Genomic DNA, 22,566 nt, shown 5'->3' with positions numbered 1-22,566 from the left:
AAAGCCAGAGCCGTCTGTGTTTATGCAGAGTCTCCTAGTAGCTGTGACAGTGGCTCTGAATAATCGCAGACAGCTATAATTATTCAGAGCATCTGCCGTAGCTGTGTTACAACAGTAGTATAAAGAAGAGCATCTTTGAATGTACAGCACGAAGAACCTTGAAGTGGTTGTGCAACACCAGGTTGAACTCCTGTCTGCTAAGAGCAGGAAACTGAGGCTGTAGTTTGACACAGACTCGCTGACACTGGACATGTGGTGATTTGAAAACTGTTATCTGATTGAAGAATTTAAATTTCTGCTGCAACATTCGAAAGGCAGGGTCCAAATTTAGCTTAAACATTGAGGCCATGGATCCATCTTGCCTTGTGTCATCTCAGGCTGGTGTAATAGTATGGGCAATGTTCCCTGACACACATTAGGCTCCTTAAAACCAGCTTGGCTTTTAAATGCTGCAGCCTAGACGAATATTGTTGCTGACCATGTGCATCGCTTAATGACTGTTTCCAGCAGGATAACGCGCATGTCACAAAGAAAGTGTCATCTCTACAAATATGCCGGTGAGTTTATTGCTCTCCAGTGACCTCCACAGTAACAAGATCTCAGTACAATAGAGCTCCTTCTAGATTTGGTGGAACTGGAGACTCGTAGCATAAATGTGCAGCCGACAAATCTGCAGCAATTGCGCGATTCTATAATGTCCTTATGGACCTGAATCTCTAAGGAATGTTTCTAGCAACTGTTGAGTACATGGCAGAAATAAATGAGGCTTTTCTGGGGCCAAAGGGGGTTTTTACCTAGTGCTATAAATATGCAAGTGGCTACTGAGACTGCCTGTCTATATAACAGCATTTGTATCAATGCATTTATAATGTCTGCCTATAACATTAATTCTGTATTGTGTCCCCAGTGAAGGGTCCTCCTGCTGAGCCATCAAGGTTTATATCTATCTCTCCAAAAGTGCCTGACAAGATGACCCTGGATGAGGTAACTACAGACTGTAATAATTCATTAGTTCTCCCTTAGTTCAGGGGTTCTCAACCCAAGCCCTCAAGTAAACCAAACAAATCATGTTTTGAGGCTTTCTGTCTGTGGAAGCAGAAAGGGTAATACTGACCCACCATGTTGAGTGTACTTGAGGACTGGAGTTTGGTACCACTGCTTTAATGCATCAGTCTCTCTGGCCTACCTTCTTGGCCTTCACAGCGAGATTGGGGAATGGAGGGCTTTGCTCTTTCACCTGCATACAAGTCTGAAAGTTCTCTGTCTCTTGCTAACTTTATCGTTCATGAACCATTGATATCCTAATCTTACAAACCACAATCTGCAGAATGAATACTCGAGGAGAGGAATAGAGGTTGAGAACACAGGTATAATCTTAACCACTTTCCTTGCATGGTCGCATTTAATGTGGCCAGTCAGACATGCCCACTAGGCGGCTGCTGGAAGATAATCTTCCAGCAGCCACTAATCTTAGAGGGACCACCCCGCCCCTCTGCATCCTTGTATCCTCCCACAGTGTCTACTGTGCAGCCAATCACTGGAAAAGTTGCGATCTTCCAATTATCAATGTTCCAATATAATGGCAGGCAATGATTATTATTTTTTTTTTTATTAATGCTATGTGTTCTTTATAAAAAAATATATATATAGAAGTCCCCAAAGCGGACCGGCACTCAATGTCCAATGTCTCACAATTACACGGGTGCCCTCCTCCGTGGTAAGTAAATGCAAAGTAAATAATAGGCGGCACTCCGAGACTTGTATAAAATAATTCAGACTGTATTAAAGCCTGTTACAGCATCCCAACGTTTCAGGGCACTATCGTGCTCTTTTCTTCAAGGTAATGTGTATGCATAAAAAAGTCTTACCTTATATAACTCACCACCACCTGCATGTTGTCCCCGTTCCGGTCCTGGCGCTCACCCTCAGTGCGCCGGTGTCTGGTGGGGATGACGTCACGGATCCCACAATTCCTAGCTGATTGCCATGGTGATCGGCAGCCGCGTCTTTGTGGAATCCTAAAGGAGTAGATAACAACACGTGAGAGATAACAACATATAAATATAAAGTATAATCTCTATTTACTGGCTGTCTATCAGTATACCATAAACATGATAAGGAACTTATGTTTTAAGGGAACATGTTACCAGATTCCCTAATAGTAAACTGGATGCCTAAGAGGATGTATAACAACATCCACAGAGACTAAGAAAAGTACATAGAAAGACAGAAAAGTGCTCAAATGACATGAAGGCACATTGTGGGATCCATTACGTCATCCCCACCGGACACCGGCGCACTGAGGGTGAGTTATATAAGGTAAGACTTTTTTATGCATACACATGTTACCTTGAAGAAAAGAGCACGATAGTGCCCTGAAACGTTAGGATGCTGTAACAGGCTTTAATACAGTCTGAATTAGTTATACAAGTCTCGGAGTGCCGCCTATTATTTACTTGACCTAATTCAATTTAAAAAAGAATTTAAAAAAAACTACAATTTGAGCTGTTTTTGGAAAAAATATTAGCCAGTTAAGTGGTTAGGAGATGATTCCTTCCATGTGACCATCGGGGTTAGTGAGGCTGACAAAAGCTACTTTCACAAGCTGTTAGAAGATTTGTGACTTCTTCTTTGCACTTCGCAGATCTTTCTCATTAACCTGAAGCGCCGGCAAGATAGGAGAGACCGTATGAAGAGAACGCTTTATGAGCTTCAGATTGACTTCAAGTTTTCTGATGCTGTGGATGGCAAGTGAGTTATGATCTATGAAAGTGTCATGGTTTTGGAGAATGGTGTACTGGCAGGCAAGTGTGTACTGTACTGTAACTCTGTATTCCCTGTACAAGCTGAGTCATGGGCTAACCAAAGACAGCCACAGAACAAATGTGAGAAACCCTTCAGGCAGTTCCCAAGTCTGAGATCCATTGTAGTGGTGTTTTAAGCTGTATGGCCCTGTCCCACTCCTTCCCTTCCACCCAGGCTTTCTGGCTAGCAATACCTGTATGTCTTTGCTGATCGTGAAATTATACTCCAAGATGAGTGGTTGATATATTATATAAAGTGAATTGTAACGCTAACCTCTCCATTAATGTTGGAATAACAGTCTTGTCCTAAAAACTGCCTTGGGCGTTCCTTTCTGCCATATTTCGTTTCCAGATTCTAAGTCGGTGATCTGAATGAATTTAAATTCTCTTATTAAGAACCAGATATGCTGAGACCTTTTTCACCCTTTACCCCATCAGCAACTTCTTTGATGTCTATATTAAGATGTAAAACCTGACAGCTTGGTGCATTATTTAGATCTAATTGAGAGTGTTTGGATTAAAGTTTAGCTTAGTTTTAATAAAATAATCAATTTCTTTATCTTTTTGTGAAATATAACAATAGTACTTTCTCTAAAAACATTTTGGAGGATATAGAATCAGACTCAAGCTGTACAAATTACAAGTAATGTTCAGGAAACCGTATAAATACCTGGTTACTATTGGATACAGCACCATTACTTCTGGACACCAGTTTTCAAAAATATTCCCTATTGCCAACGTTTCCATGGTTGAGCACAGGTGGTTTGACTTAGGTCCACGGCAGATCAGACCGTAGATCAGACTGTTTATACAAGGTCGCAGGTTCTACATGCAATTCTTGTGCAGGGAAGAGGATTTATTAATGAGGAATGTAATTATAATGGTGAAGACTGAGAGGTTGAGAATTTATTGCCTGATTATTGGATGTGGACAGGATTTCAGGTTTCCAAAAAAACAAAGTTCCTCCCACAGAGGCATAACCAGCCCTGGGCTCTTTGAGCATACCCTGGTTCAAAAAATACAGAACCAGAACTGGGCTCCACTAGCTGGGGGGTGGGGGGGGTAATGCCACTGCCGGGGGACACACTTGACGGGGTCCCCCGGCCAAAGCATTCATCCCCCCCTAACTAGGCAGCCAAGGCCGGGGATTCCTCTCCAGCGCACCCAAGGCCAGGGATGAAGCCCGTTGCTATCCCTGGCACCCCTGTGCTGTGGGAGCCAAGTTGATAGTCCATTAGTAAAAGTTTAATATTGTCCTTTTGCAGGTGGAACTACAGGTTCCAGCAACCTCCCCCGCATTCTGGTACTTGGAGAACCATAAGTACAAGCAGGCCGGGGCATTAAGTGCCTGCTGGTATCTATAGTACCCCTGTAAAAGAAATATTCAAATAAAAACAAAACGCTGTTTGTTTTTAATGATTTTATTTTACTGCACCTTCACGTGGGGGGCGGCGGCCTGTAAGCTCTTTTGCATGGCCAGCGCCCAACCAGGACTTCCTATGAATCTTCAACCTTCTGGAGCTCTTCCTCGCTTCGCCGCAGGACTGTCTCCCGCCGCCTCACGTAGCTAATATTAGCTGGCAAAACAGAGCGGGACGATGACTGCTCGCTGCAGCCATCTTGAATTTAAAAAATGGCAACTCCATTTTTGAAATGGTAAGTCATGCCGTTGCTCGCTGCCCAACTCTGCATAGAGTTCGTCGCTACTGCCACAGTCGTGTCCTGTGGTGGTGGACAGTGCGGGATCCCACCGGATCATAAAACAATATTCCCACAGTGACTTTTACCTCAGTCTTAAAGGTGCCTACACACTTAGCAATATTTTACACGGTTTGCCCGATTCTGACGCATCGCGACAAATCGTGTAAAATATGCCCAAATCGTGAGTGTCCACTCACGATCACAATGCGCATCCCCGCAGGTCGTACATCGCATCTTCAGATCTGCTGTGCTGTAGGGCAGATCTGACAATCTCAGTCACGATGCACTGGAATAGTTAGGAGGCACGATGGATCGTTTGTCACATTGGACAGTTTTTAACACCAAGTCATGCCCATGACTGCCGGGGAGCTGCTGGGGGAGAGTTGAAGGGGAAATCTGACACAATGAATATCCCTGTATTTAGCACCATCCATCTTTCCCTCGACTCAAATCAGTTTCCCAGTCCCTGCTGCTGAGAAACATCCCCACAGCATGATGCTGCCACCACCATGTTTCACTGTGGGGATGGTGTTCTCGGGATATTGGAATGTGTTGGGTTTGCGCCAAACATAGCGTTTTCCTTTGGTGGCCGAAAAGTTAAATTTTAGTCTCATCTGACCAGAGCACCTGCCTCCATACATTTGGGGTGTCTCCCACATGCCTTTTGGCAAACTCAAATGGTATCTTCTTATATTTATCACTAAGTAATGGCTTTTTTCTGGCCAGTCTTCCATAAAGCCCAGTTCTATGGAGTGTATGGCTTATTGTGGTCACATGCACAGATACACCAGTCTCTGCTGTGGATCTCTGCAGCTCCTTCCGGGTTACCTTTGCTATCTGTGCTGCCTCTCTGATTAATGCCCTTCTTGCCCGGTCTGAGAGTTTTGGTGGTGGGCCCTCTCTTGGCAGGTTTGTTGTGGTACCATGTTCTTTCCATTTGATGATGATGATGATGATGGATTTGATGGTGCTCCGGGGGATCATCAAAGATTTGGATATTTTTTTTTTTTCTTATAATCCAACCCAGAACTGTACTTCTCAACAACTTTGTCCCTAAAGCTGGCCACACACTAGACCAATTTACAACCAACCAGCCAACTTGTTGATTGGTTGGAATGAAAATCTGGTAACATAGGGGAGTAAATGATGATAAGCAATTTGCTCCTAAATGGCAGAAAACAGATGAAAATGGTCGTCAGACAAGTTTGTTAAATGTTTGATCTAAACAATTTTTTCAAACAGTTTTTGTCCATTTTCCGGCGTTTGGGAGCAAATTGCAGATTGTAATTTGCTTTCATTCGTTTCCAGATTTTCATTCCAACCAATCAATTAGTTGGCTGGTTGGACAGATCTTTATATATGTGGCCAGCTTAACTTGTTTGGAGAGCTCCTTGGTCTTCATGGTGTGATGCTTCTTGCTTAGTGGTGTTGCAGCCCCTGGGGCCTTTCAGAAAAGGTGTGTTTATACTGACAGATCATGTGACACTTAGATTTCACACAGGTGGACTTCATGTCACTAATTGTGACTTCTAAAGGTAATTGGTTGCACCAGAAGTTTTGAGGGGGTGATTACATATGCACATGCCAATTTTCAGAATTTTATTTATAAAGATTCTTTTTTATATATTCTCACTTCACTTCACCAAATTAGACTATTTTGTGCAGATCCATCACATAAAATTCAGATTAAACAAAATAAATACATTACCGATTGTAATGTAGCAAAAAAGGTAAAAAGCCAAAGGGGCTGAATACTTTTGCAAGGCACTGTAAATATAATTATTAATAATAATCTTCTCTCCAGTGTTTCCTCAGTGTTTGGCCGAGCACAATGATGTGAATAATCTCATGACGGTGTGCTCTGCCCACTATCCCCTTTGGGGATAATGGAAAAGTGTCTCTGATCATTTAAAAAGCAAAATCAGCCTGGTGCTGGAATCCCGACCTGCAGCCACAACACTGGCGCCGGAATCTCTACATCAGCTGAGTTGCCGATACCGGAATCCAGGCATCCGGCATCCCGATTGGAGAGAGTTAGGTTTAGGCACCACGGGGGGGGGGGGACAGCCATCCCGACTGCCGGTCTTCCATACCCAACCCGTCTTCACATTGGCTTCCATGTGTCAGTGGAAGAAATCCCAACACAGCATTTTGGTCTATGGGTCTGATTTAGAGTTGCACGCTATTGCACAGCCGCTGTGCAAGAATACCTTCGGGTTACTAAAGATGCCCGGTGTTTTCACGCTGCTGAAGCCAGTAAAGCTGCCTACAAGGCCCCAACACTGGCTTCAGCACGCCCAGAAAACGAACCGATACTCCCTCGTTTTCAGGAACGCTCCCTGTCAATCAAGCTGCGGCATCAAAGCACTGCGAGCAATCTCGCAGAAGGGGAGATATGTGCAGTTCAGATCCTGCGCAGATCTTCAAACATCAGAGTTGTGCGCAAACCATCGGCCCTATGCTACTACAGAGATGGGTATGGGATGCGGGCGAACGGGATCCCGGCGGTCAGTATCCCGGAAGCCGGCATCACGACAGGGTTAGGATACAGACACCTGTCGGTAGGTATCCTAACCTTCCCTCACACCCTAATCCTAACCCTGCTACTTACCTTCGGGATTCTGGCATGCGGGATGCCGGCACAGGGATTGTGAAAGGTGTTGTGATTCTGGGGCTGGCTTTTTGACAGCCGAAATCCCTGCGGTCGGGATATTGACCGCATCCCTTACTACAGGCTGTTCATTGCAGCCAGCCAGGGAATGTGATCTCAGGGATGTATAGGGATAGAGAAGAGCTCGGCTGTCCAAGGGGGATTTCTCTCAGGGACCGGTTACCTCCTTTCTTGTACATAGGGGGACTTCCTTCCTGGATGTGTCCTGGTACATCTTTGCAGGCACACTAAAATGCTCATCTTGGCGCACCATGTCCTGTGAGACTCTGCTTGCATCGGGTGTCTCTTTTGCATCTTTTTTTCCGCAGAAAATGCGTCTGTCGCAATGCGATGCAACTAGGACGCACTAGCAGACTGTGCTGATTAATTAGATATGCAACACTTGTAGGAATCGGTATGTAATGCCGCCGGACTAAATACAGACGTTGGAAGTCCAAACAGTCAGGATCCCTACTGGGGCTGGTAAGTACCCTAACCCCCCCCCCTCTCCCCTAACCTTAACTCTCCCTTAGTGGTGCCTAACCCTAACCTCCCCCTGCTGATGCCTAACCCTAATCCCCCTCCCCTTCCCGCACCCTATACCAAACCTCCCCCTAGTGGCGCCTAACCCTAAGTCCTCCCGGAGGTGCCTAAAACTCACGCGGCTAACAGTCCCCGCTTACCTTCGTTCGGGATGCCGGACGTCGGGATTTCAGCGCCTGGCTAAAGATAGGCATCGGTATTTAGACTCCTATCTTTAGTATACAGTCAGGCTTCCAGCGTCTGGATTTCGATGTCCGGCATCCCCACTTGTATATCTGAGTGCGCCTGAGTCTCTGAAGCTGTATATGAAGTGCTACAATGTAGCGGCCGCAAATTTTTTTCATTCCAAGTTTCGTTGTGCTTCATATACAGACTCAGGTGCACACAGATATACAATTGTCACATATCACATTAATCAGCGCAGTCTGCTGGTGCGTCCTAGTCACAGTGCATTGCCATTTAGATGCTTTTTTCTGAAAAAAGCTGCTCGACGCTAGCAGAGTAGCACGGGACCTGGCGACTCACTCACATCAGGCAGGTTGCGCTGTTGGAGTATAGAGGCTAGATGTATGAGGACACATCTGTATAGGAATGGATAACTGCTGTACATTATTATTTTTTTTTATTATTATTATTCTTTAATAACCTTTACTTTTATAGCACTAGCTACATTCGGTAATGAAACAACATGACTGGGGGACAAGAGGGCCATGCTAGGGAGGCTTCTTCTCTGGGATATATAGGAATGCATACCTGCTTTGCTGTACTTAGGGGGCCTCTCTGGGATGTATAGGAATTAGGGATGTGCAGGCTCGGTTTTACTCGGTTCTTATCGCCACTTTACCGCAAATTCGGATTTATTATATTGGCTACCCAAAACACATGATAGGCGATAGCCAATAAAATGCAGTTTAAAGATCCGAGTAAAACCGAACCCGCTCACCCCTAATAGGAATGCATAACACCTTTGCTCTTTATAGGGGGACTTTCTCTCTAGGATGTAAAGGAATGCATAACAGCTTTGCTGTTTATAGGGGGACTTTCTCTCTGGGATGTATAGGAATGCATACCTGCTTTGCTGTAAATACAGTAGGGGGCCTCCTCTCTGGGATGTATAGGAATGCATAACACCTTTGCTGTATATAGGGGGACTTTCTCTGGGATGTTTAGGAATGCATACCTGCTTTGCTGTACATAGGGTGCATCCTCTCTGGCATATATAGGAATGCATAACACCTTTGTTGTATATAGGGGGACTTTCTCTCTGGGATTTCTGCAAAATTACTAAAAAAAAAAAAAAATATGTAATATCATATGTGCATAAGTATTCACAGCCTTTGCCATGAAGCTCAAAATTTAGCTCAGGCGCATCCTGTTTCCACTGATCATCCTTGAGATGTTCCTACAGCTTAATTGGAGTCCACCTGTGGTAAATTCAGTTGATTGGACATGATTTTGAAAGGCCTACACCTGTCTATATAAGGTCCCTCACTTGACAGTGCATGTCCGAGCACAAACCAAGCATGAAGTCCAAGGAATTGTCTGTAGACCTCCGAGACAGGATTGTCTCGAGGCACAAATCTGGGGAAGGGTACAGAAAAATATTTGCTGCTTTGAAGGTCCCAATGAGCACAGTGGCCTCCATCATCCGTAAAGTTCGGAACCGCCAGGACTATTCCTAGAGTTGGCCGCCCGTCTAAACTGAGCGATCAGGGGAGAAGAAAGGTGACCAAGAACCCGATGGTCACTCTGTCAGAGCTACAGCATTCCTCTGGGGAGAGAGGAGAACATTCAGGAAGGACAACCATCTCTGCAGCAATCCACCAATCAGGCCTGTATGTTAGAGTGGCCAGACGGAAGCCACTCCTTAGTAAAAAGCACATGGCAGCCTGCCTCGAGTTTGCCAAAATGCACCTGAAGGAGACTCAGACCATGAAAAACAAAATTCTCTGGTCTGATGAGACAAAGATTGAACTCTTTGGCGTGAATGCCAGGCGTTATGTTTGGAGGAAACCAGGCATCGCTCATCACCAGGCCAATACCATCCCTAAAGTGAAGCATGGTGGTGGTAGCATCATGCTGTGGGGATGTTTTTCAGTGGAACTGGGAGACTAGTCAAGGTAGAGGGAAAGATGAATGCAGCAATGTACAGAGACATCCTGGATGAAAACCTGCTCCAGAGCGCTGACTGTTCATCTTTCAGCAGGACAAGGACCCTAAGCACACAGCCAAGATATCAAAAGAGTGGCTTCAGGACAACTCTGTGAATGTCCTTGAGTGGCCCAGCCAGAGCCCAGACTTGAATCTGATTGAACATCTCTGGAGAGATCTGAAAATGGCTGGCACCGACGCTTCCCATCCAACTTGATGGAGCTTGAGAGGTGCTGCAAATAGGAATGGGCGAAACTGCCCAAAGATAGGTGTGCCAAGCTTATGGCATCATATTCAAAAAGACTTGAGGCTGTAATTGCTGCCAAAAGTGCATCAACAAAGTATTGAGCAAAGGCTGTGAATACTTATGTACATGTGATTTCTTAGGTTTTTTTTTTTTTTTTAATGAAATTTGCAAAAAAACTTTTTTAAATGTCATTAAGGGGTATTGTGTGAAGAATTTTGAGGGCAAAAATGAATTTATTCCATTTTGGAATAAGGCTGCAACATAAAATGTAGTAAAAGTGAAGCGCTGTAAATCTAAATCAAATCAATATTTGGCGTGACCACCCTTTGCCTTCAGAACAGCATCAGTTCTTCTAGGTACACTTGCACAAACTCAGGGATTTTGTAGGTTTATAGAGCCTTATTCATCAAGGATTGCAGCTGCTAATACGCACACAATCGACCGATTGTTGGGTACTGCGCATGCATCGAAGTGCGCGAACCAGTCACTGCGATTGGGACTGCGATCGCAGAGACTACACAGACCCATCGCAGAGTGATATTATATATACATCAGTACCAGTCAAAAGTTTGGACACACCTTCTCATTCAATGGTTTTTGTTTATTTCAATTATTTTCAACATAGTAGATTAATACTGAAGACATCAAAACTATGAAAGAGCACATATGGAATGATGTTGTAAACAAAGTGTTAAACAAATCAAAATATTTTTATATTTTAGATTCCTCATAGTAGCCCCCCTTTGCTTGGATGACAGCTTTGCACACTCTTGGCATTCTCTCAATCAGCTTCATGAGGTAGTCTCCTGGAATGGTTTTGAATTAACGGGTGTTTCTTGTCAAGAGTCAATCTGTGGAACTACTTGCCTTCTTAATGTGTTTGAGACCATCAGTTGTGTTGTGCAGAGGTAGGGTTAGAACACAGTGGACACCACTATTTGACTACTGTTGTAATCCATATTATGGCACCAACCACTCAACCGTAAAGAGAAACGACAGTCCATCATTACTTTAAGACATGAAGGTCAGTCGATAAGGATACATTCTAAAGTTCTTGAAATTTTCTGTAAGTGCAGTTGCAAAAACCATCAAACGCTGTGATGAAAATGGCTCTCATGAGGACTGCCCCAGGAAAGGAAGACCAAGAGTTACCTCTGCTGCAGAGGATAAATTCATTTAGAGTTACCAGCCTCAGAAACCGCTACTTAACAGCTCCTCAGATTAGAAACCACACAAAGTCTTCACAGAGCTCAAGTAGCAGACAAATCTCAACATCAACTGTTCAGGAGAGAATGCGTGAATCAGGCCTTCATGGTCGTATTGCTGGGAATAAGCCACTACTGAGGATGAACAACAAGAAGAAGAGAATTGTTTGGGACAAGAAACACAAGGAATTTACATTAGACCAGTGGAAATCTGTATTTTTGGTCTGATGAGTCCAAATTTTAGATTTTTGGTTCCAACCGCCGTTTCTTTGTGAGAAGCAGAGAAGGTGAGCAGATGGTTTCTGCATGTTTGGGTCCTACTGTGAAGCATGGATGAGGAGGTGTGATGGTGTGGGGGTGCTTTGCTGGTGACACTGTTGGTGATTTATTCAAAATTCAAGGCACACTTAACCAGCATGGCTACCACAGCATTCTGCAGCGCTATGCCATCCCATCTGATTTGCGCTTACTGGGACCATCATTTGTTTTTCAACAAGACAATGACCCCAAACACACCTCCTGGCTATGTAAGGGCTACTTGACCAAGAAGGAAAGTGATGGAGTGCTGCGTCAGATGACCTGGCCTCCACAATCACCCGACCAAAACTCAGTTGAGCTGGTTTGGGATGAGTTGGACCGCAGAGTGAAGAAAAAGCAGCCAACAAGTGCTCAGCACCTCTGGGAACTCATCCAAGACTGTTGGAAAACCATTCCAGAAGACTACTTCATGAAGCTGAGTGAGAGAATGCCAAAAGTGTGCAAAGCTGTCATCAAAGCAAAAAAGGGCTACTATGAGGAATCTAACAAATCAAAATATATTTTTATATTTGAAACACCTTTTTTTTTGTTTACAACATAATTCCATATGTGCTCTTTCATAGTTTTGATGTCTTCAGTATTAATCTACTATGTTGAAAATAATTAAAATAAAAACCATTGAATGAGAAGATGTGTCCAAACTTTTAACTGGTACTATATATATAATTCTATAGAAATGCAGTAGGTAGTGGCACTCAGAGGATTCAGAAAAACAAATACATAAGTTGATTAAATGTTGTTCACATGTTTGTGTGTATGTATATATAAAAAAAAAAAAAAAATTATTTTCTGCCTGTATACACCATTGTAAACTGTACTTTTCCTGGTATATCACTTCTATTATGTGCTTGCTGTCGCCTCCTAGTGGAAGTACAAGATCACTTAATTTTAGCACCGTTATATTTCTCAAAAGCCATGGTTGCTGACGTGTCTTATTTGAAGACCTTGTGTAATACATGCCACTGCAAATAATTCTTAGGAAATCTATTAAAAGAAGATGCTTCCTGTCTCTACACTAGTAAAGTAACACTACACAGGAAAAGAAGTAAGTATTGCTGCAGGGCGATGGATCCTGGCAGCGTGCCTGTGTAAGTCTCTTGTGTGATAACTGTTTTTGCTACAATTTTTTGGTAATTTTAGGACTTCAGTTTTCAAAAGCTTATTTCAGCAGAGATTGCATTGTGTGGCTTGTGATGGTCGCCGCTTCCCCTCGTCCTCTTCTTCCTGCACGGGGTTCTTCTCAGCAGTCAGCAGAACTGTGTCTTGGTTTTCAGCCAGGAAACCTCTTTTCTCAACCACAGAATTTGCGTTGATGTGTTCTTCTTCTGCTGAAAACGGGCTGTAGCAGCTCTGGTTCTCCGTCTGTGCAGCTGTTGGGCATCCCTGAGGCCCCCTCCTCCCACAGCAACAGCTGTTCCGCATTCCTGAGAATACATATCCCAGTTAGTTTTCTTAATGTCTATTTCATTAATGGATCCAATACAATCCACTTTCTATATACAGAATAAATACTACTATGGTAATATTGTATAATATAGAAATGTTTTTATGTTGGCATGCCAGATGAAATAATTGGAGGTACAGACCATTGTTCTATTTATTCATTAACCTTTAGTTATATAGCACCAGCACGTTCCTTTGTACTTTACAATTGAGAACATAACCGTAAATAATAACAAACTAAAGAAAAGTTTTGTATGACTCATTAAGCCAGGGATCTTCAACCTTGGCCCTCCAGCTGCTGTGGAACTACACATCCCAGCATGCACTGCCATAGTTTTAGCATGCTGTTATATAAAAAAGGTGGCAGTGCATGCTGGGATGTGTAGTTCCACAGCAGCTGGAGGACCATCGTTAAAGACCCCTGCTTTAAGCAATAGCGGTACTCCCATGTCTGATACAGAGGGGATCTTAATCCTACTTAAGAGTGTTTGTGAGGGGTTTTTTTGTGTTTTTTTTTTTTTTCATTTTGATCCTTCTATGGAACATTTTTCTAGCTGTTTAAGAATATGTACCCCCTCTGTTTATAGTTTCTCCCTTTTTAATGAACAAAGACCCTATTAAGTGTGGACTTCTATTTAGATGCTAGTTAGATATATTATCATTGCATTCAAATGTGAGCTAAACAAACCAATCATTGCATTGTTCAGCCTCCTGAACCAATGAGAAGATCAGAGCTATATATTTTCTAATTGAGTGTTCAGTTATTCTTCCCAGGTATTCAGAAACGTTATAACTCAGGGAATACTCTGTGCTCTCTGAAGGCTAATACAAATCTAGGAGAGAGTTTTATTAATACAGTTAGGTGCATAAATATTGGGACATTGACAGAATTTTCATATTTGGCCTCTATTCACCACCACAATGGCTTTGAAATGAAACAAACAAGATGTGCTTTAACTGCAGACTTTCAGATTTCATTTGAGGGTAATTACATCCAAATCAGGTGAACGGTGTAGGAATCACAACGATTTCTATATGTGCCTCCCACTTTTAAGGGGCCAAAAGTAATGGGACACACTAAACAATCCTAAATCTAACTTTCACTTTTTAATACTTTGTTGCAAATCCTTTGCAGGCAATTACAGCCTGAAGTCTGGAACGCATAGACATCACCAGACGCTGGGTTTCATCCCTGGTGATGCTCTGCCAGGCCTCTACTGCAAATGTCTTCAGTTCCTGCTTGTTCTTGGGGCATTTTCCCTTCAGTTTTGTCTTCATCAAGTGAAATGCATGCTCCATCGGATTCAGGTCAGGGGATTGACTTGGCCATTGCATAACATTCCACTTTTTAGCCTTAAAAAAACTCTTTGGTTGCTTTTGCAGTATGCTTCGGGTCATTGTCCATCTGCACTGTGAAGCGCCGTCCAATGAGTTCTGAAGCATTTGACTGAATATGAGCATATAATATTGCCCGAAACACTTCAAAATGCATTCTGCTGCTTTTGTCAGCAGTCACATCATCAATAAATACAAGGGAACCAGTTCCATTGGCAGCCATACATGCCCACGCCATGACACTACCACCACCATGCTTCACTGATGAGGTGGTATGTTTTGGATCATGAGCAGTTCCTTTCCTTCTCCATACTCTTCTCTTCCCATCACTCTGGTACAAGTTGATCTTTGTCTCATCTGTCCATAGGATGTTGTTCCAGAATTGTAATGGCTTTTTTAGATGTTGTTTGGCAAACTCTAATCTGGTCTTCCTGTTTTTGTGGCTCACCAATGGTTTACATCTTGTGGTGAACCCTCTATATTCACTCTTGTGAAGTATTCTTTTGATTGTTGACTTTGACACATATACACCTACCTCCTGGAGAGTGTTCTTGATTTGGCCAACTGTTGTGAAGGGGTTTTTCTTCACCAGGGAAATAATTCTTCTGTCATCCACCACAGTTGTTTTCCATGGTCTTCCGGGTCTTTTGGTGTTGCTGAGCTCTCCGGTACGTTCTTTCTTTTTAAAAATGTCCCAAACAGTTGATTTGGCCACACCTAATGTTTTTGCTATCTCTCTGATGGGTTTGTTTTGATTTTTCAGCCTAATGATGGCTTGCTTCACTGATAGTGACAGCTCTTTGGATCTCATATTGAGAGACGACAGCAACTGATTCCAAATGCAAATGTCACACCTAGAATCAACTCCAGACCTTTTACCTGCTTAATTGATAATGAAATAACAAGGGAATAGCCCACACCAGTCAACTCAAAAGCTATTTCATGGATAGTCCCATTACTTTTGGCCCCTTAAAAAGTGGGAGTCACCCATAGAAACCGTTGTAATTCCTACACCGTTCACCTGATTTGGATGTAATTACCCTCAAACTAAATCTGAAAGTCTGCAGTTAAAGCATGTCTTGTTTGTTTCATTTCAAAGCCATTGTGGTGCTGAATAGAGGCCAAAATATGAAAATTCTGTCTGTCCCAAAATTTATGCACCTGACTGTATATCTGCATCCACTGTAAATCAGGGTTGCCTACCCTCTCGATTCGGGCGGGAGCCTCCCGATAAACGGGTGCAGCTCCCACCCCCCCGGAAAGGCAGGCAAGCCTCCCGCCTGCCGCCGATCCCTCGACCCCCCCCCCCCCCCCCCCTCCGAATTACCTGATAAACCCCAGCAGCGGGGGGGGCCCTGACACGATTCGCGTCATTTTGGCCCCGCCCCCTGCTTCGCAATACCTTTTTTTTTTCCTGCATTGTGTAGCGGGGGCGAGGCTAAAATGATGCGATCGCGTGGCCCCGCCCCTGTCACGCCCGCAAACCGATCTCACCTCGTTTGGACCTGCCCCCTTTTGCCGGCCACGCCCCCTGTTCTGCCGATCTGGCTGCTCCCTCTCGGAAGGAGCAGCCAGATTGTCGGCAAGTATGCTGTAAATAGAACAGTAATAGTAACCATACTGGAGGTTATTCAATAACTTTGTGTAAATATGCTGCAGTCTGTAGCAACCAGTCAGATTCTACTGCTCACTCTTCCAGCACAGGTTAGGAAGTGTGAGGTAGATGTACTAAGCCTTGGAGAGAGAGAAAGTACCAACCAATCAGCTCCGGTCACTTTACAGGCTGTGTTTGAAAAAATACAGTTAGGAGCTGATACTTTATCTCTCTTCAAGACTTTGTAAATATCCCCCGTGTCTCTTGTGGCTACTGGTTACAGGAGTTTTGTGAACACAGCACATTATTTATCAAAATATATAATATCGCAAAGATTATTGGCATCTGCATAACTCTGAATAGTGCTACCTTTTTTTTTTTAATATATTTTCAGTATGTTCAGAATTATGATGGGGCACGTGTAGCGGCCACTTTTTGCTTTTGTTATGTCTTAAAGTCAATGATTGAAGAGGATATGCTGGTTTCTGCATGTTTTGGGCTGCAGGCTATTTGTCAGGTCTTATGATTATACACAGAAATATGCAAATATGTGTCTTTTCTTTAATCCTTTTCTTTGAATGTTATATACAGTTATGGGATTGGTAACGCCAGCACATTCTGCCCATATGCTTTTAGTAAGCAGCCTTGAACAGAATTAATAAATTTTTCTTTAGATCCAAGCTTTGCAAATGTGGGACCATGTGTAATATCCATTTGAGCTCTCCTTCCTCATCAAACTGGATAGGGTGGGTCATTGCCCTGGGGGGGCATAGAATAGACTCATGTTGTGTCTAGTGCCTAAGATACTCTGCAAGTCTCCATAACTTAATGTCCCTTAATAATGTATACTGAGAGGTAGCGGCATCTACGAGTGAGGACAGTTTGGCTAAGAAGCTTTGCGCTTGGTCTTTGGAGGTTCTAATTACACTCTTGCTTTCCATGTCTGTATCGTTATCCTATACCTAAATGTAAATGACTCTCTATCTGCCTCCCCCAGAATTATATTAACCTCTCAGCCCTTCCTCAGTAAATGTGATTTATCTGTACTCAGGGCACTGAATGAATCTCAGGTCACTGCTATGGGAGTAAAGATGCTCCCTGGGTATAAGGATCCGTATCATGGGCGACCCTTGACACGCGGGGAAATGGGATGTTTTCTCAGCCACTACAACATCTGGAAGGAGGTGAGTGGGGTAGCCTATTACAGGTTGAGTCTCCCATATCCAAAATGCTTGGGACCAGGGGTATTTTGGATAACGGAATATTCCGTATTTTGGAATATTTGCATATTATAATGAGATCTTGGGAATGGGATCCAAATATACGCACAGAATGCATTTGTGTGTTATATACAACTTATACACACAGCCTGCAGGTCATTTTATATTATAATTTCAATAATTTTGTGGCTCAAGCAAAGTTTGTGTACATACATGAAATTCATTTATGTTTCATATACACCTTATACACAGCCTGAAGGTAATTATACAATATCTTTAATAATTTTGTGCCTTAGACAAAGTTTGTGTACAATGAACCATCAAAAAGCAAAGGTTTCATTATCTCAGTCATGCCAAAATAATTCCGTATTTCGGAATATTTGGATACGGGAGAGTCAACCTGTAACAACCTTGGTTTTTAATGGGGTTGTCCACCGTCAGTTGATTTAAAAAAAAATTTTTTTCTTTATATATGTTTTTGTACTTTTGTTTTACTAAATGCATAGTTGAAGATGGTTTCTGTTTGTCCCTATAGATCTCGGAGCGCTCGCTTGCTGTTTCGGGTGTGTTTGAAGATGACCTGAGGTTTGAAATATTCTTTAAGAGGCGACTAGAGAACCTTTTGCAGGATGTGGAGAAAGCACGGCTGGACTGGGACCTCATGTGAGATTGATGGTGGGATGACTGATGGGGGAACAAAGGAGAAACGTGAAGTTAATCCATGTAGAGTAGGGTGTATATAGTATTAAAAATAAAGTAGCCTTTAAAACGGCACCCTATTACCATAAAATGGTGTTGATGAATCTTTGACTTCAGGAGTAAAATAGTCTTATTTATTTAAGTTTTAAGATAGTCTTTGTTTTTTGATCACTATGACTACATCTAGTAAGTGTGGCCTTAGCTGACCTGCTGTCTCTTGAGTTCCTGTTTTTACATGGTAACTATGTCTAATGTGAATACATCCCCTGCTAGCCATTTTCTTTCTTGTCCTCTCCAAAAACTGACCTCAGTGCTAATCCTTAGATGGATTACTCAAAAGTTGACATTGATGTAGTTAAAACAGGGTTCAAATGATGCATGTCTGAACACACAGGGATGGAATTGCCAAATACTATTGATGATCTCCCCCATTCTCTCTTGCAGTTACCTGGGGAGAAAGAGGATGCAGGTGGAAGAACCTGAAGAGTCTGTACCTGGGGTCCGTAACTTAGTTGTGTCGGATTACTCATATTGGACACTCGGGTACCTTATTTCTTTGCAGGGGGCAAGGAAGCTTCTAAATGCTGAACCTCTGAGCAAAATGCTTCCTGTGGATGAGTTTCTACCGGTCATGTACGACAAGCATCCCATGTGAGTGCCACAATAACCACTGTATGAACTCAGTATCATAAGAGGACCAACGTATGTAGACAAAAATTCCCCATTACATTTGGCCACCTTCTAAAACTATGAAATCTTAAGGTGCGTACACACTAGACTATGTGCTCATGATGCGATATCGTGAGCGATTTCCCTTGAACTCTCCCCGGCACTCCAGGACACGATGTGCAGCAAAAGCTGCACGATGTGACACAAGATCTGTCGTGCAAAGTAATGCCGATCTTGAGACACAGATGCTTGCACGGATCTGGGAGATTCGTGATGCATGCATCTGTGTAAAAAAATGCACATGGATGCATGGATGGGATCAGTGAGATCCGTCTGTGCTGTTGTGTTTAAGAAAAATGAATAACCTGTGTATTTATTTATTTTATTTATTTTAAACGGCGTGCCCCCCTCCCCCCTAAAGGAACAGCCAGCACTAGTCTTTGGAGATCCAGTACTGGTAGTGCTAAATACAGGGGACAAATGACGTAGGGGGTCGCCTGTATTAAGCCCCATCAGCACCAGGCTATTCAGAATCAGCCCTGGTTGCCAAAATAGAGGGGACAAACGACGTAAGGGTCCCCTCTATTTAGCGCAACCAGCACTGGTTTCTGATCCGGTCCTGGTTCTGGAAATTCAGGGGGAAAAAATTAGTAGTGTTCCCCTGTATATACCAGAACCAACATCGGACTGTTTCTAGTGGGGGGGTAAGGCCACAGCCAGGGGAACCCTTTCACCGGGTCCCCCAGCCAAAGCATTACCCCTGACTGCTAGTCAGCCCAGGCCGGGGATCCCAGGGGAGTTGGGGACCCCACCAATTAAGGGGTACCCCTATCCATTTCCTATCCAGGCCTAGGATGATAGCCCAGGGCTATTCCCGGCTCCCCTGGCCGGTGGGTGCCGGGTTGATTATGTAGTGTGGTGCATTTGAAATATTTACAAATTATTGTCTCTTGCTGTGGAACAACAGGTCCCAGCAAGCCACCCCTGCATGCTGTTACTTGGGAGAACCATAAGTACCAGCGGGATGTAGTTAGCGGACTGGCGGCTGGGTGGTCTGCAATGGTGAGAACCGCAAAGGTGACCTTAAGTAACCTTTCGATTCTCACCATTGAAGTCAAGGAATGCATACCTATCTCAGCCAATGAGCGCTCAGCACCGGGATTTCCATAGTGAAATCCTGCGGCTGAGCTGTCATTTTGGGTAGTACTGTCATTAGATGACGTTACTTAGTTCGTGGGTCCGGGTATTTGCCAAGACCGGGGTATGCTTACATGAACAGAAGAGGACATGATCCACGCATAGGAGCAGGTGAGTATGGATTTTTTTATTTTTTTTTACAAGTACCCTATGGATTCTACATTTGAGGACGTGATTGGCTACAGAGATACCTAGGTGAGTGTGTGTATGGATTTTTTACTTTCTACTGTGTGTTCTGTGGTATTAAATATAGCTTTTGCTGTGGAACTACAGGTACCAGCGGGCCTGTAATGCCTCGCATGCTGGAATTTGTGGTTGTCCCAAGTACCAGCATGCGGGGGAGGCTTGCTGGGACCTGAAGTTCCAGAGCAAAATACAATATTTGTAACTATTTGAAATGCACCACACTACATAACACGGCACCCACCGGCCAGGGGTGTCGGGAAAAGCCCCGGGCTATCAGCCTTGGCCTGGGTTGCTCTGGGGAGGAGGACCCCTATATTGGTGGGGTCTCCAACTCCCCAGGGAACCCCGTCCTGGGCTGACTAGCAGTCAGGGGTAATGCTTTGGCCGGGGGCTACTGTGAAAGTGTTTCCCTGGCTGTGGCATTAGCCACCTGCTAGAAAAAGTAAAGTTCTGGTAAATACAGTGGAACACCCTACTCATTATTTATTTTTATTTTTTTCCCCCTGTGTTTCCAGGACCGGATCAGAGCCCAGTGTTGGTTGCGCTAAATACAGGGGACCCATACGTCATTTGTTCTCCTGTATTTAGCACAACTAGTACTGGGTCATGAAAGCCATGGGCTGGCTGTGCTTTGAAGGGGGGGGGGTGGGGGGTGTGGTGTGAGGGGGCACGCCGTGTTTTTAAAAAAAAATTTATTTATATATTTTCGCTGTATTAGTAGGCATAAACACTGAACGATATGCTGCTGGATCGTGTATGAGATTGGCAGATCTTGCCTGCTGTAGGCAAGATCTGAAGATGCGATTTACGACCCGCAGGTACGCGCAATGTAATCGTGATTGTACACTCGCGATTTGCACATATTACGCGCGATTTGTTTCCGTTGCGTCGAAATAGCCAAATCGGGCATAATTTCGTCTAGTGTGTACGCACCTTTTCTCCTGGGACTGTTGTTCTTGTGAAATCCAAGGATAAGTAGTTTCCATGTTACTGCTAGTCATGTAACTAGGTAATCCAGGTAAACAGGTATTTGCTTGTTAAATAGAGTATATGTACAAAACCTTATGGTGACATGTTTGGCAGATCCCGCTACCTTCATTAGGACATTTTATTTAATGAAGTTTCATGTCCTCATGCTGACTTGTTCTTTGTTATCTGAAGACTTGATTTCTTGTGAAAGCTTCCAGACACTTCTCTCCAAATATCTCTCTTCAATAAGTCCATAAAATATTTGGGTCACTGGAAACCTTTCTGTCTGCAGCTGTGTGAGTCTGTTGCCCCCTTCATGCCCTATACACACAACTGACCCTTTTATTTCTCTTTCTCCAGCTCTGATTATTCTTCCCAATTCTCCTCGCGGGACCTGCATGCCTTCTCTGTGGAGCCTTTGCTACTGTACCCCAGCCATTACACTGGAGATGAAGGCTACATTAGTGACACTGAGACATCTGTTCTGTGGGACAACATGACTGAAACCACTGACTGGGACAGGGCTAAATCCCGAAAGACCCAACAGCAGGAAAAGCTGCGCAGTGAAGCCGTAAACACCCCATCCCTCCGTTCCCCATTCGACAGCGCTGCCCGAGATGAGCTATGACCTTAACATAGTCTATGACCCTGACGCGAGCGGAACAGTCCTTGCAGCGTCTTTGTGTAGGGGATCCATTTGATCACTAATGGTGAGGCACAGGTGCAGTGGACCATTTTGGGTGATCTAGGCATGGATGCTTGCTCCCACACTTTCGACAACCCCTCTCCTTAGTGAAGTCTATTGGAACATTCTAACGCGCATCAGAAAAATTGAACGGTGGGGCCATGGCTCTTGATTTATTAATAATAATAATTTATATATTTACATGTATGACTGAAACAACTTCTATCTGCTCAGTCTAGGTAGATCTAAAGCCTGACAGCTGAGCTGTTTGTGGGAAAACATTAAATATCAGTATAGAGCTGTAAAGAGAATGATTGGGGTCGGATGGATGTAGTAACATTTTATTATTGAGATCTGAGAAAACTTGATGGAAGCAGGTAGGCCCAGATTCCCTTCATCCTCCCTCAGTGATGTCACCAATGGCTGTGGATAAAGTAAAGCAAACTTTAGTAACTAGATTGATTTCTCTCACATGTCAATAGTGGCAACAACCAAAGTGCATTTTTTAAAATATATCTGTTTCCTAAATACAGTGAAGTGCCTTATCCCTTAGTAATGTCATTGGTTCTTAGGGGATTGATAATCTCCATTCTAATGAAGAACTCACAAAATGGCTGCTTATACTAAGTCTCTCAGGACATTATATAGAGATGGACACTATATCACAGCTTGTACGCAGCTGCTACAAATGCAAATATGCACAAGCCGCAGTAGGCATCTTAAGTAAAAAGACTCCCACATACTGATTCTCTGATCAGCTGCTGAGTCTGAAGATGCAGTATTGGATCAACTCTGTGAACATAGGACATCTGAGTAACCCTCAGATTAAAATCATGCTGCCGGGACCAGTGAGGCTACGTCCAATGATGCAGCCACTGGCTTCGGCACGCATAGAAAACCGGGTAGACGCCCACATTTCTGGAACTTTGGCCGTCGCTGTCCCCAAATGT

The 22,566-nt window shown here is 43.6% G+C and overlaps 1 protein-coding gene across 1 annotated transcript in view; it reads left to right on the top strand.

Annotated features, from left to right (window-relative positions):
• COLGALT1 (collagen beta(1-O)galactosyltransferase 1) overlaps window positions 1–22,065 on the top strand; it is a 35,687-nt gene extending 13,622 nt beyond the window's left edge. Inside the window, exons 7-12 of the mRNA XM_088455121.1 lie at window positions 908–984; window positions 2,645–2,751; window positions 17,043–17,175; window positions 17,747–17,874; window positions 18,355–18,561; window positions 21,292–22,065. Of these exons, the coding sequence (XP_088311247.1) occupies window positions 908–984; window positions 2,645–2,751; window positions 17,043–17,175; window positions 17,747–17,874; window positions 18,355–18,561; window positions 21,292–21,559 (920 nt within the window). The 3' untranslated portion in view covers window positions 21,560–22,065. The remainder of the gene's footprint in view (window positions 1–907; window positions 985–2,644; window positions 2,752–17,042; window positions 17,176–17,746; window positions 17,875–18,354; window positions 18,562–21,291) is intronic.
• Window positions 22,066–22,566: the final 501 nt, after the last annotated feature.

Source organism: Taudactylus pleione, unplaced genomic scaffold (assembly GCF_031769625.1).
Source record: "Taudactylus pleione unplaced genomic scaffold, aTauple2 ptg000644l, whole genome shotgun sequence".
NCBI classification, from domain to species: Eukaryota; Metazoa; Chordata; class Amphibia; order Anura; family Myobatrachidae; genus Taudactylus; species Taudactylus pleione.
The sequence above is the reverse complement of the archived record's forward strand: the minus strand, read 5'-3'. Positions and strand labels throughout refer to the sequence as shown.